Genomic DNA, 12,974 nt, shown 5'->3' with positions numbered 1-12,974 from the left:
GGATTTTTAAAAACTCCCCAGGGGATCTGATGTGCATCAACGTTGAGAACCTATGCCTTAGAGAATTTGCAGACTCAGGAAGTTCACAGGTAGGAGCCACCCTGCCACCACCAGACCAGTCCCCTTGCTTCTCTTCCATCTGGCTGTGGCGACTGTCCCTGAGATAATGCTGCAAAAAGGCTCCTTAAACAAAGTGGGGGTTGCCTGGGTTCCTAGTTTAGATATTGGGCTGAAGAGAGATTCAGTACAGAGTCCCCGATAGCACTGGGTACTGCTACACATGGAGGGAAAAAAAAAAGATAAGTTGTTGTTCCATCACATCCTTCTAGGAATGAAAGGTGCTTAAGCCTCAGATGAGCCTTGGTTCTCTGTGAAAAATCTTAGCCCACTCTCCTAAAGGGGGAGGCTGCCTGCTCAGCATGCACTGTTCTCCTCTTGCCTCCATTCTCCTTATTTAGGGAAAAGGCTGACTTTGAAAACAGCCATGTAAAAGTGCTAAGGAAACCCACATCAGTTCAGAAAACCTCTATCAGTACCTTGTTGGTCAAACTAGCCCTTTACTTACAAATATGAATGGACTACCAAGATTGGACTTACAAGGAAAACCATCAGCATGAAAAAGACCGCAATAAAAGAACATACATCTTCACAAAAGGACATGGAAAGATGAAGAGAGAAGAAAACTTGTAAAATAATTTAAAATGATATCCTTAAAATAAAAAGGACATTCCACAACAAAACAAGCACCTATGGAAAATGGGTAATCAAAGAATAAGAAAGAATTCTTAGAAATTGAAAACAGGATGGCCAAAATAGCATACTTACTAGAAATAATTTCTTTAGAATAAAATTAATATTACCAATCTGAAAGATAAAAATCTACAGATTTTATTTCAGAGCCATGGCAGATAAATGTGAGAGCCCAAGGTCTATCTGTGGGAATTCCAGAAGGAGAAAACAGAGACTAGAGAAAGAAAATTAAAGATGTGAATAAAAAATAAGATTTCTCTTTGGGGGAAACAAAAAGCTTTATTTAGATGGAAAGAGTTCAATATTCTCATTTTTCATACTCAATATTAGAGTGTACCCTTTATATCTAAGTCACTGCTTCACTTTCCCATAATGGCAGAATTGAAAGAACAGAATTCCCTAAGTCCAGATACACAAGATGACAAATATTATCTTCACAAGGTGCCAGAGTCTCTAAATACACATCCTGGCACTTGTTTATTGTGAAAAAGGAATTATAATGGTTAAGCAGTGGTCACATTCCAACCAAGTATCACACAGCAAGGAGGGGAAGACAAATCCTCCACCTCCACACTGCTAGACACAATTCAATAAGATACCAAAATGGGACAGCGATGCAAACTAAATTTGTATGCAGTAACACCACAGAGCATTTGCAATGCCCTTTGATTTTCTCTAGATAAATAATTATGACTAAGTCCCACTGGAATGTCCCAGGAATATTTTTCTAACTTGAATAATTCTAGGATCACCTAAAATACTTGGTAGCTTCATGATTTAACATTACCACCCCCCCACACACACACACAGACACATGCCCACATACATTCTCTTCTGCTGAGATGATTCTTAAAGCCTTAATGAGATCAAAACCCTTAAGGGGGTTCTAAATTTTTTAGAAAGGCAGGAAAATGTGGGGTCTTAGTCTTAATCTTCACACACCTAATGGTAAGAGGTATTCCTGTGAGGAAATCTGAGAAAACAAAGATTGCTAGCTAAATAACAGACCATCAGCAAAACACACATAGCATCTACTTAAAATCTTAGCCAGCATGCGATTTCCATCTTTTCCTAAATAGCACTGCTCCCAGATGTATATGCATATGGGATCTCTACCTTCACAGGAACCAGTGTTTGCCTAATTGTCCTTTAACTAAAGTCCTACATATTTTTGCTGGTGCCAAGTAACCATCAACCCAGAGCTCCTTAGAAATCATATAATCCCATCACTTACCCAATGCAAGAATTCCCTTTTTCCCAGAAAATGGTCTTACAGCATTCAACAATCTGCTGAGGTTTTCTTTTTTAAAATATTTTAGTCCAAAATTGGCTTTGGCATCTTTTGTCATTAGCCTAGTTTTGCCCTTAGAGCAGACACAGTGCATCTCTTAATAGGAAATGCTGTAGTTTTTTGAAAACAGCTATCCCATTCAAATACTGCCACTCTCCCTGGGTTTCTGTTCCTCAAGGTAAATGTACAGGTAAATTTCTTCTATTGGTTCATCATGCTCCGCGATTTACCTATCATTCATATTTTGTTTGTTCTGACTGCTAAATATCCCTCTTAAAATGTTGTGACTCTAATTGAGCACAATAATCCAGGTGAAATTGATAATGATAACAATAATGGTATAAAGATAACAGCTGCTACCTATGGAAATATCAGTACCAAGCACAGCACAAAGATCTCTGTCCTTATTATCTCGTTATTTTTACAGTATTGCAATATTGTAGAGATGAGAAACCATCGCTTGAAGAAGCTAAGTGACCTGTCTGGTTAGCTTGAGAAATCAATCCCAGAAAGCTACCTGTATTCAATAAATGTCCTCTCATCCATTATACACATTAATTCAGAAACCTATCCAATCACTACTTCCTCTGTGATGGGTATTTTGAGTCTAACAACATACTCTAAGGTGCGATCAATTTTCACTTTAGGAGTGGAAGAATACTTCTCTCCTCTAAGTTTTTAAAAATTCTATATGTATATTTACTAAAATATTGACCAGGATATAGCATAAACTATATCCAAAATATATTAACCTATGCTATAGGAAATATGGATTCAATACCTTAATCTGTTTAAATGTATCAATCTATATTGACCTCTTTAATAAGGATTATTTTAAATAAAGTTGTTGAAAGAAAACAGAGCCTTTATCCCATTAATAACCTAATAGCAAGTTGTTTTATATAATATCCAAATTGGAAATCAATAAGACAACAAGAGGCACATTTCTATTTCCTCCTTTCCTAAAGCATGGTAAATATCTCTAGGAAGAAGAAAGACCTGTGCCAACTCACACACTCACAGGCACATTTGCTACATTGATTGCAGAGACTTTAAATGGTCAGCAGGCGATGACTTTCTTCTCCGGTCAGTTTAAAATATTAGCAAAATCACAAATGAATTATATTTTTAAATGGACTGTACTTTCATTTCATCTAAGTACAGATGTCAAAGAGTTTTTAAATCTCCCTCTTTGGATTTCGAAACTAGCTATTAATTCTTTTCCCTGTGACAGAAGTAGAAGAAATTAATTTGCATTTTATACTGTAGGCCCAGCTGGCTGAGACATTCTATGAGTAAGTAGACAGCCCTACAGATAATGAGACTTACTTAGAATGTAAAAGCAAGAGCCGAAATAAGATCTGCAAAAGTTGAGAGGGGCAATGTTTTGAGTCACTCTTTGGCTGGATTTGCTAGATCTCATAATTAGGTCAAATCTGTGGTAGTATGGGAATCTTTAAATATAACATAATCAGTGCTATAATAATAATAATTAATTACCAAAGTTACCGCTCATTAGATGTCTACCATGCACCAAGCAAAGTGCTATATTCTTTATCTTCATTAGATCATTTAATCCTCAAACAACCTGATGTGGTAGGTGTTATTATTCCCATTCTATCTATGAGGAAACTGAGGCTCAGATAAATTGGGTGACTTCCCTGATATAATGTAGGAAATCAGTGACTGTGAGAGGCCAGCAACAACTGGTTTCTGATGCTGCCGCAAGGGCACTGTTAGGACTTTTTTTTTTTTAGATCCTAAAAGACGATGCCTGACTGGCTATCCCAGTGAACACTTAGCATAGCCCTGTGAAATTGTCTATGAAAGAGCTGCTGGGAAAGTTCTACACTCTCTAATTCACTGTTGATTGCACAAAGGCTGAGACTGATGGAAAAACCAACAATATTGAAAATAAGAGGATTAACCTTGCTCTCTGAGACACTGAGCCTGTCCAGTCCAAGTCACCCAGAGATGGGCTCAGATAAAAGCACACAAACAAATGAGGAAAAAAAGAGAAACTTTAGGGTTTTTAGTAATTTGAGCAGCCTGTCAATGGATCTAGTTCAGAGAATTCAACACTCCCTTTCACATGAGTGGTTCACATGCCCTAAGTGGGGAACCTAGAAATGGGTGTTTAAGAGTGTATATGGCAATCTTACCCTTCTAAGGAGGGGAGAGACGTCATGTAGCTGATATTGATATGGGCAGCTAATCTGGCTCAGAATATAAGGGATTAGCCTCCTAACAATTCCCATTTCAAAGATCTATAGTACTCCCCTTGCCCCCTATGCCCTATTTTTCATTTCTGGATGGAACATATTAAATAGCCTTGCTATAAGTTCAATCCTAACATTCCCCCACTCAGAATCAAGTTATATTATTTTCTCTGAAATTAAATACTAATTGCTGACATAGAGACAAGGTAATAATGACTTAGTAATGCCACTACTAAGGCCATTTGCATTTGAGAAAGGTAGGGAGGAAGGGCAGTAAGGAGGGGAAAGAGAGAGAGAAGAAAAGTAAGGAGAAAGAAGTCAGAGGCAAAGAGGGAGGGGAAGGGTGAGGGAGGGGGAGAAGGAAAATAAATGAATGTCTAAAGTTTGCTTAACAGAAAGAAATAGTTAAATAAGGTCGAATGTCAGACATCAACTTCAGAGCTACTTGTTTAAAGAATAGGATCTTAAATTCATTTTAATAGGTTTAGTTAGTTAACTACCTACTTATTATAGCAAGACCTGCATATCATATATATTATTAATATAATACCATATTTCATAACCATTCATATTCATTCATATAGCAATGATTTGCTGTCTGGCTAAATATGAATAAGTTCCAATTTTTGTAAGTAAGGATATTTTCTTGATTTCTGCAATAGGGATATTCCTATTAATCTGGTCCCTACAAAATCAGTGACTTTAAAAGTTAAGCCAGCTATCAATTACCACATCAGCACAGAGCCATTATTCCACTCAGTGGCTGCATGATCTTGGGCAAATCACTTTATCTCTTTGAGTCTGTTTCTTTTAGATGTAAAGACAGGAATATTAATATCTACCTATAAATTTTTAGCTAAAAGTGTTCACAAAAGACAAAGAAGGTCATTACATAATGATAAAGGGGTAAATTCATCAAAAAGATATAAAAAACATAAACATTTATGCAACATTGGAGCACCTTAATATATAAAGAAACTACTAATGGAACTAAAGGAAAAGATAAACAGGAATACAATAATAGTTGGGGACTTTAATAACCCACTCTCAGCAATGGCTAGATCATCCAGACAGACAATCAATAAGGAAACAGCATATTTGAACAACACTACAGACCAAATGGATCAAACAGACATGCAGAACATTCTATCCAACAGCAACAGGATAAATATTCTCCTCAAGCATGCACAGAACATTTTCTAGGATGGATCATATGTTAGACCACAAAATAAGTCTCAAAAAATTAAAAAAGACAGAAATTATATCAAGGGTATTTTCTGACCACAAAGGTATGAAACTAAAAATCAATAACAGTAAGAAAGCTGGAAAATGCACAAATACATGGAAATAAAACAATCCTGAACCACCAATGATTAAAAAAAGAAATAAAAGGGAAATAAGACAAATGAAATAGAAACAATATATCAAAACTCATGGGATGCAGCAAAAGCAGTTCTGAGAGGAAAGTTTATAGTTACAAACACATGTATCAAGATAAAAGAAAGATCTCAGATAAACAACCTAACAGATCTCAAGGAAATAAGAAAAGAACAAACTAAGCCCAAAGTTAGCAGAAAGAATGAAACAATAAATATTAGAGCAGCAGAAATAAAAGAAATAGAAACAAATCAATGAAAAGAAAAAAGCATAAAAGAAAAAAACTGAAGTTCAGAGTTCATTCTCTAAAAAGATAAACTAAGATTGATAAATCTTTAGGTAGACTAACCAAGAAAAAAAAGTGAACTCAAATAAATAAAATTATAAACAAAAGAGGAGACATTACAACTGATACCACAGAAATATACAGGATCAAAGTGATTACCATGAAGAATCATATGCCAATAAATTCGACAACCTAGAAGAAATCAGTAAATTCCTAGGAGCATACAATCTATGAAGACTGATTCATGAAGAACTAGAAAATATGAATAGACCAATAACAAGTAAGGAGATTGAATCAGTTCTCAAAAACTTCCCAACAAAGAAAAGCCCAGAACCAAGTGTTCTCACTGATGAATTTTACCAAACATTTATTTATTTCCAAACATTTAAATAAAAATTAATGTCAATCCTTCTCAAGCTCATTTAAAAAGTTTAAGAGAAAGGAATGTTCTCAAACTCACTTTACAAGGTCAGTATCACCCAGACACCAAAGTCAGATAAGAATACTGCAAGAAAATTACAGGCTAATATCCCTAATACATATAGATACAAAAAGTCTCAACAGACTACTAGCAAAACAAATTCAACAACACATTAAAAAAAAATCATATACCATGAGGAAGTGGGATTTGTCCCTGGGATGTAGGAATGGTTCACTATATGCAGATCAATAAATGTGATACATTAAATTAATAAAATGAAAGATAAAAATCATCTCAATAGATGTAGAAAAAGCATTTGACAAAATCTAACATCCTTTCATGATAGAAACTCGACAAATTTGGTATAGAAGGACTGTACCTCAACATAATCATAGCTAACATCATACTCAATGGGGAATGACTGAAAGGGTTTCCCCTAAGATCAGAAACAAGATAAGGGTACCCACTCTCAGCACTCCTGTTCAGCATAGTACTGAAAATCCTACCCAGAAAAATCAGGCAAGAAAAAGAAATAAAAGATATCTAAATTGGTAAGGAAGAAGTAAAATTATTTCTGCTTGCAGATGACATCATCTTACATATAGAAAACCCTAAAGACTGCCAAAAAACTGTTAGAACTAATAAACAAATTCAGTAAAGTTGCAGGATACAAAATAAACATACAAAAATCAGTTGCATTTCTCTACATAAACAATGAACTCTAAAAACAAAATAAAGAAAACAATTCCATTTACAATAGCATCAAAAGCAATAAAATAGTAAGGAATAAATTTAACCGAGGAGGTAAAAGATCTATACAATGGAAAGTATAAGACATTGATGAAAGAAACTGAAGACATAAATCAATGGAAAGATAACGTATGTTCACAGATCAGAAGAGTTAATATTATTTACATGTCTATATTACCCAAAGCCACCCATAGATTTAATGCATTCCCTATCTAAATTCTAATGTATTTTTTATAGATATAAAACAACAAACAATCCTAAAATTTGTATGGAATCACAAAAGACCTCGAATAGCTAACGCAATCTTTTTTTTTTTTTATGATTTTATTTATTTGTTTGAGAGAGAGAGTACAAGCTGGGGAGAGAGGCAGAGGGAGATGGAGAAGCAGACTCCCCAATGTTGGGCTCAATCCCAGGACTGCGGGATCATGACCTGAGCCAAACGCAGATGCTTAACCGACTGAGCCACCTGGGTGCCCCAATAGCTAAAGCTATCTTGAACAAGAATAACAAAGCTGGAGGCATCGCACTTCCTGATTTCAAACTACACTGCAAAGCTATAGTGATCAAAACAGTATAGTACTGGTATAAAAACAGACACGTTGACCAATGGAACAGAATCAAGCACCCAGAAATAAACTCTCACACATATGGTCAACTCAAACTTGACAAGGAAGCCAAGAATACTCAACGGGAAAAAAATAGTTTCTTCAGCAAATGGTGTTGGGGAAACTGGATATATACTTGCAAAAGAATTTGTATCAGGGAAATACAAATCAAAACTATAATGAGATATTGCTTCACACTTGTTAGAATGGCTATTATCAAAAAGACAAAAGAACAAGGGCTAGCGAGGATGTGAAGAAAAGGGAAACTTGTGCACTGATGGTGAGGATGTAAATTGGTACAGACCCCATGGAAAACAGCATGAAAATTTCTCAAAAAAATTAAAAGTAGAACTAGCTATCATCCAGCAATCCTTCTTCTGAGTAAATATGTGACAGAAATGAAATCTCTATCTCAAAGAGATACCTGCTCTTCCATGTTCATTGCAGAATTATTTACAATAGCCAAGACATAGAGACAACTTAAGGGTCCACTGATGGATGAATAGGCAAAAAAATAAATAAAAATGTGATATATGTATACAATGGAATATTCAGTCATAAAAAAAGGAAATCCTGTCATTTTTGACAACATAGATAAAACTTGAGGGAATTTTTTAAAAGATTTATTTATTTGAGAGAGCGAGCGTGGGCGTGGGGGGTGGGAAGGGCAGAGGAAGAAGGAGAGGGAGAATCTCAAGCAGACTCTGTGCTGAGCATGAAGCCTGATGTGGGGCTTGATCCCAAGACCCTGACGTCATGATCTAAGCCAAAATCAAGAGTTGGCTGCTCAAATGACTGAGCCACCCAGGCACCTCAAAACTCAAGGTAATTATACTAAGTGAAATAAATCAGACAGAGAAAAACCAATAGTGTATGATCTTATTTATTTATGGAATCTAAAAATAAATACTGAAGTCATAGAAACAAAGAGTAACTTGGTGGATGCCAGGGGTGGGTGTATGAGGGAGATGGCTGAAGGTGGCTAAAGGGTTACAGATGTTCAGTTAAAAGATGAATAAGATCTGGGTATCTACAGAATGGTGACTATAGTTAACGACTCTGTATTGTATACTTGAAAGTTGCTAAGAGAGTAGATCATTTCTCAACACACACACACACACACACACACACACATACACACAAGGTCACTTGTGGTAATGGATGTGTTCACTAACATTACTGTGGTAATCATTTCACCAAATATATATTAAGATGGCATTGTACATCTTAAACATACACAATGTTATATATCAATTATATCTCAGTAAAGCTGGGGGAAAAAGTCTACCCCGTTTAACAGGGTATTATGAATTGAGGTAAGAGATGTAAAAGGCCTTTTATTAAAACTTAAACTTTCTAGGGGTGCCTGGGCGGCGTAGTCGTTAAGCGTCTGCCTTCGGGTCAGGGCGTGATCCCAGCGTTCTGGGATCGAGCCCCACATCAGGCTCCTCCGCTAGAAGCCTGCTTCTTCCTCTCCCACTCCCCCTGCTTGTGTTCCCTCTCTCGCTGGCTGTCTCTGTCAAATAAATAAATAAAATCTTTAAAAAAAAAAAAAGGGGGGGGGCGCCTGGGTGGCACAGCGGTTAAGTGTCTGCCTTTGGCTCAGGGCGTGATCCCAGCATTGTGGGATCGAGCCCCACATCAGGCTCCTCTGCTATGAGCCTGCTTCTTCCTCTCCCACTCCCCCTGCCTGTGTTCCTTCTCTCGCTGGCTATCTCTATCTCTGTCAAATAAATAAATAAAATCTTTAAAAAAAAAAATTAAAAAACTTAAATTCTAAAAGTCTGAAGAATTGTCATGTTAATTTTAAAATATTCATGTCAGAATTATATTAATTACATTAAACACCTGGGTGTTGCCTGTGTCCTTAAGCATCAGTTCTTTAAAATAAAAAGGCCTTGTTTACTTACCTGAGGGGGTTGTGAACAGCTCAAGTGAAATAACATCAGTGCAAGTGCTTTAACTATGTGCACAATTATGTTATTCAAAATTCCACTCAAATTTCATCATGAAAAATTCTCTTACCATAAAAATTCATTATTAGTACATGACAACCTACTTAAAAAAAGACACACACACACACACATACTTACACCAACAATTTGAAACAACCAAAGAATTTGGACTTTGAAGAACATTCTATATTTAAATTCTGTCCTAGGCTATGAAAATGCAAAGTTATCCCAAAAATACTTACATAAAAATAATCATCAAAATGCTATAGAACAATTTCATTAAATAGTTCTTTATTGCAAAGATCAAATGTGAAAATAATGATGATTTGGGAACATAAATATGAAATCAATTTCTTAAAAAAATGCATGTAAATTTAATTATCCCTGGAAGCTTTTTTTTTTTTTTAAATGGGCAAACTATCAGCAATACACCATAAATGCTTGTATTTCCGCTCAGAGCAGTGACTTAGAGTTGGACTGCTTTTCACAGCTAGAGTTCCTCATAACAGCTGAGAGTACCCTATCTGCACAGCAGTCAAGTTACTCATTATCTAGAATGCTGGATATAAAATCGTCAGCTTCCAATTGTTTGGTAGGATGAGGTACGAAAACATTGCAAAGAACTGACAAAGAAAAGAGATTCAAAATCCTATTCCATCTCAAATGACCTCTGTGTGTGACCTCCAAAAAGGAGACAGGTTATGAAATCAACGTTTTTGCCCACCCAACAGGGTATGTGATTGAATCATGAAGAAGGACGCTGAAACTGTGCCCCAGAAAAGCAAAAACACTGCAGAACACGTCAGCATAGGAAGGAAAATAAACATGCACATATACACCAATCTTGCTCATCATATGGCCTTCAGCAAGAACATAAAATAAATTTTAGACACTGAAAATAGTCCCTCGAAACAAAAAGCATTCCACCAATCCACAGTCTGTGAATGTTTTAACTGATCTAAAGGCCACACTGATTTTGCAATTGCAAAGAGATAATGTTTATGAGAGGCAAAGACAATTGGGATTTCCTGTGTCACCCTGCCATCACCACCTATTTTCCCAATCTCATTGCAGCTCTATGCACCAATTCCATACTTTAAATGCCTGGAATAGTGCTTGGTCTCCTTCCAGGCTCTTAGGGTCTTCCTTTTATTGCTAGATTATGTCTTCCCTCCCTTATACATCTCTCCCAAGGATTTAGAGATGAGATAAAGAGGTTGGCAGCATCACTGAGGAAAGATACTGTATCTCCCTCCACCAGATTTACTGTGGTAGCAGGACCTTTGCAGGACCTGTGGTCTGAACATGAAGCAGAATAACCTTAAAGCAGAATTCAGTCTAGCAGCATTCTTAGAAAAACTTACAGCTTTCAATTTCCAAAGTGCAGTTTTGTTCATCCAGTGGGTACCGCCTTAGGTCCATCATGCAAGCAGCTGTGGTTGTGATTCTAGAAGAGAAATAGCGACGATATATACTGTTAGCTGGTCCATGGCTGGAGTTGGAAAAATTAAATGCAAGTTTCAAAGATGGCAGAACTGGGCCTCTAGGAGACTGATTTAGCCAAAGTTCTAGCAAAAAAGGGTGTTACAGCTTTGGATAACCATTTTCCTTTATAAGCCTCAGGCTGATTTATTTAAAAAAAAAAAAAAAAGAACTAAATCAGTTTTTCCGAAAGTGTGGTCCATTACCTACTTATACCCAAATCACCTGGGAGCGTTTGTTAAACAGGCAGTTTCCATGCTTCAGAATGTCTTGGTGTAAGGAGGGATGGTCCCAAGGCTCTTTATAAGCATCACAGGTGATTAAGAATATCAGCATAGATAATTCCTCTTCCACTCACATTTGTTTCCTCCCCCTCAAATCTAATCTTCATTAAATCTTGGCTTTGAGTCATCATTTTTGACATTTCTATGCATAGTGTAGTACTTCGCAACTGCTTTAATACAACACACAATCAGCCTTTCATCTATTGCCTGATTTGCTCTATGCTGAGTAATCTGATACTTTCATGACCTATTAGAAAGCATTCTCCTATGGGCTGGCAGAGTTATTTAGAACACCTGGTACCTTTTTTATTTTATCAGAGAGATGTGAATATGTCCCTTTAATGTCTTTATATAAAATTTCTCTATCATCATTTTTCAGTAATCTCTTATTGAGGACCTACTAAAAGGAGTCAAAAAGCAGATAGTACTAAATGATTTGTTAATATATATTTTCTGATCAATAAGGCAGCATAATGGCATAAAAAACACAAGTTTTAGAATACAACGGACATAGGTATAAATTCTATGTCTCACTAACTGACATCAACACAGTTAATATCTCTTAACCTACCTTAGTTTCTTTACCTCTAAGGGGATATTATTAACAATAATAATTACATAACTAGGTTTCTATAAGAATTAATAATTTATATAAAGAATATAAAAGAGTACTTATATATAGCAGGTCCTTTCCATCTGCTGAAAAAAACTAAGAGAAGAAATTGATATTGAATTTGACCAACTTTGGCTCCCTCTACTCTGAAGGGCACTTCACTATGAGCTGGGAATACAGAAAGAAGATACGGCCCCAACTTGGGAGAAAGAGTCCCCAGCTGGACATTTTACACTGGAAGGTTGGTCAGAGTTTACAAGTAATCTAAGCAGACAGAGTTTCTGAAATTCCTCAGTTAGGTGTGAGAGTCCCACTCCTCAGTTGTACAATGGAAGTAAGTGATTAGCTTAATGTAAGTAGTTCATGCCTCTTTAGTTTGATTACTGCTTCATTAAGGTTTGTGCTCTGTTAACTTTTGTTTTTCTTTTTCACAATAAGTGAGTATCCAAGGGTAATGTTCATCCCTGATTCCTTCCTTTCCTTCACCGGAGTTAGCTACTCTGCCTCGGCTCCTGGCTCCTTTTCCTCTCCAGTGCCTCCCTTAAAATCTACTGCCCCACTGCCTCACCTCATATTATTCCAGTAGATTGGTCTCCGGGCTTCTCCATCTCCCTCCGACTATCCATTATCCACACAGCTATCAGATCTTTAAAAACATAGATCTTATCCCTCCTCTGCTTAAAAGTTTTAGTGGTTCTTCCAACAAAATCCAAAGTCTTGGCTGAATAATCTGCCTCTTCCTTCCCAATATTATCTCATACCAAGTCCTTACTCACTATCTTCCAGTCTGTACATTTTTTCTTTCTGCCTAGAATATGTGTCTCCCTGACCTTCACAAGGCCTTCTCTTCTGATCCTCAGGTCAAAAATCACCTCCTTTGAGAGGCTTTTCCCAAGCAGCCTACCCAAAGTGGCTGCCTTAACTAATGCTGCATCTTA

The 12,974-nt window shown here is 36.5% G+C and overlaps 1 protein-coding gene across 3 annotated transcripts in view; it reads right to left on the bottom strand.

The window, feature by feature from the left end:
- The window catches only part of GABRB2 (gamma-aminobutyric acid type A receptor subunit beta2), a 227,343-nt gene that overhangs the window by 104,168 nt on the left and 110,201 nt on the right, over positions 1 to 12,974 (bottom strand). For all 3 annotated transcript variants that reach the window (XM_008692411.2, XM_008692414.1, XM_008692413.1), the window contains exon 5: positions 11,022 to 11,104. In XM_008692411.2, the coding sequence (XP_008690633.2) occupies positions 11,022 to 11,104 (83 nt within the window). The remainder of the gene's footprint in view (positions 1 to 11,021; positions 11,105 to 12,974) is intronic.

This window comes from Ursus maritimus, unplaced genomic scaffold (genome assembly GCF_017311325.1).
Source record: "Ursus maritimus isolate PB19 unplaced genomic scaffold, ASM1731132v1 scaffold_15, whole genome shotgun sequence".
Taxonomy (NCBI): domain Eukaryota; kingdom Metazoa; phylum Chordata; class Mammalia; order Carnivora; family Ursidae; genus Ursus; species Ursus maritimus.
Note: the sequence above shows the minus strand (reverse complement) of the source record. Positions and strands in the feature narration are given on the sequence as shown.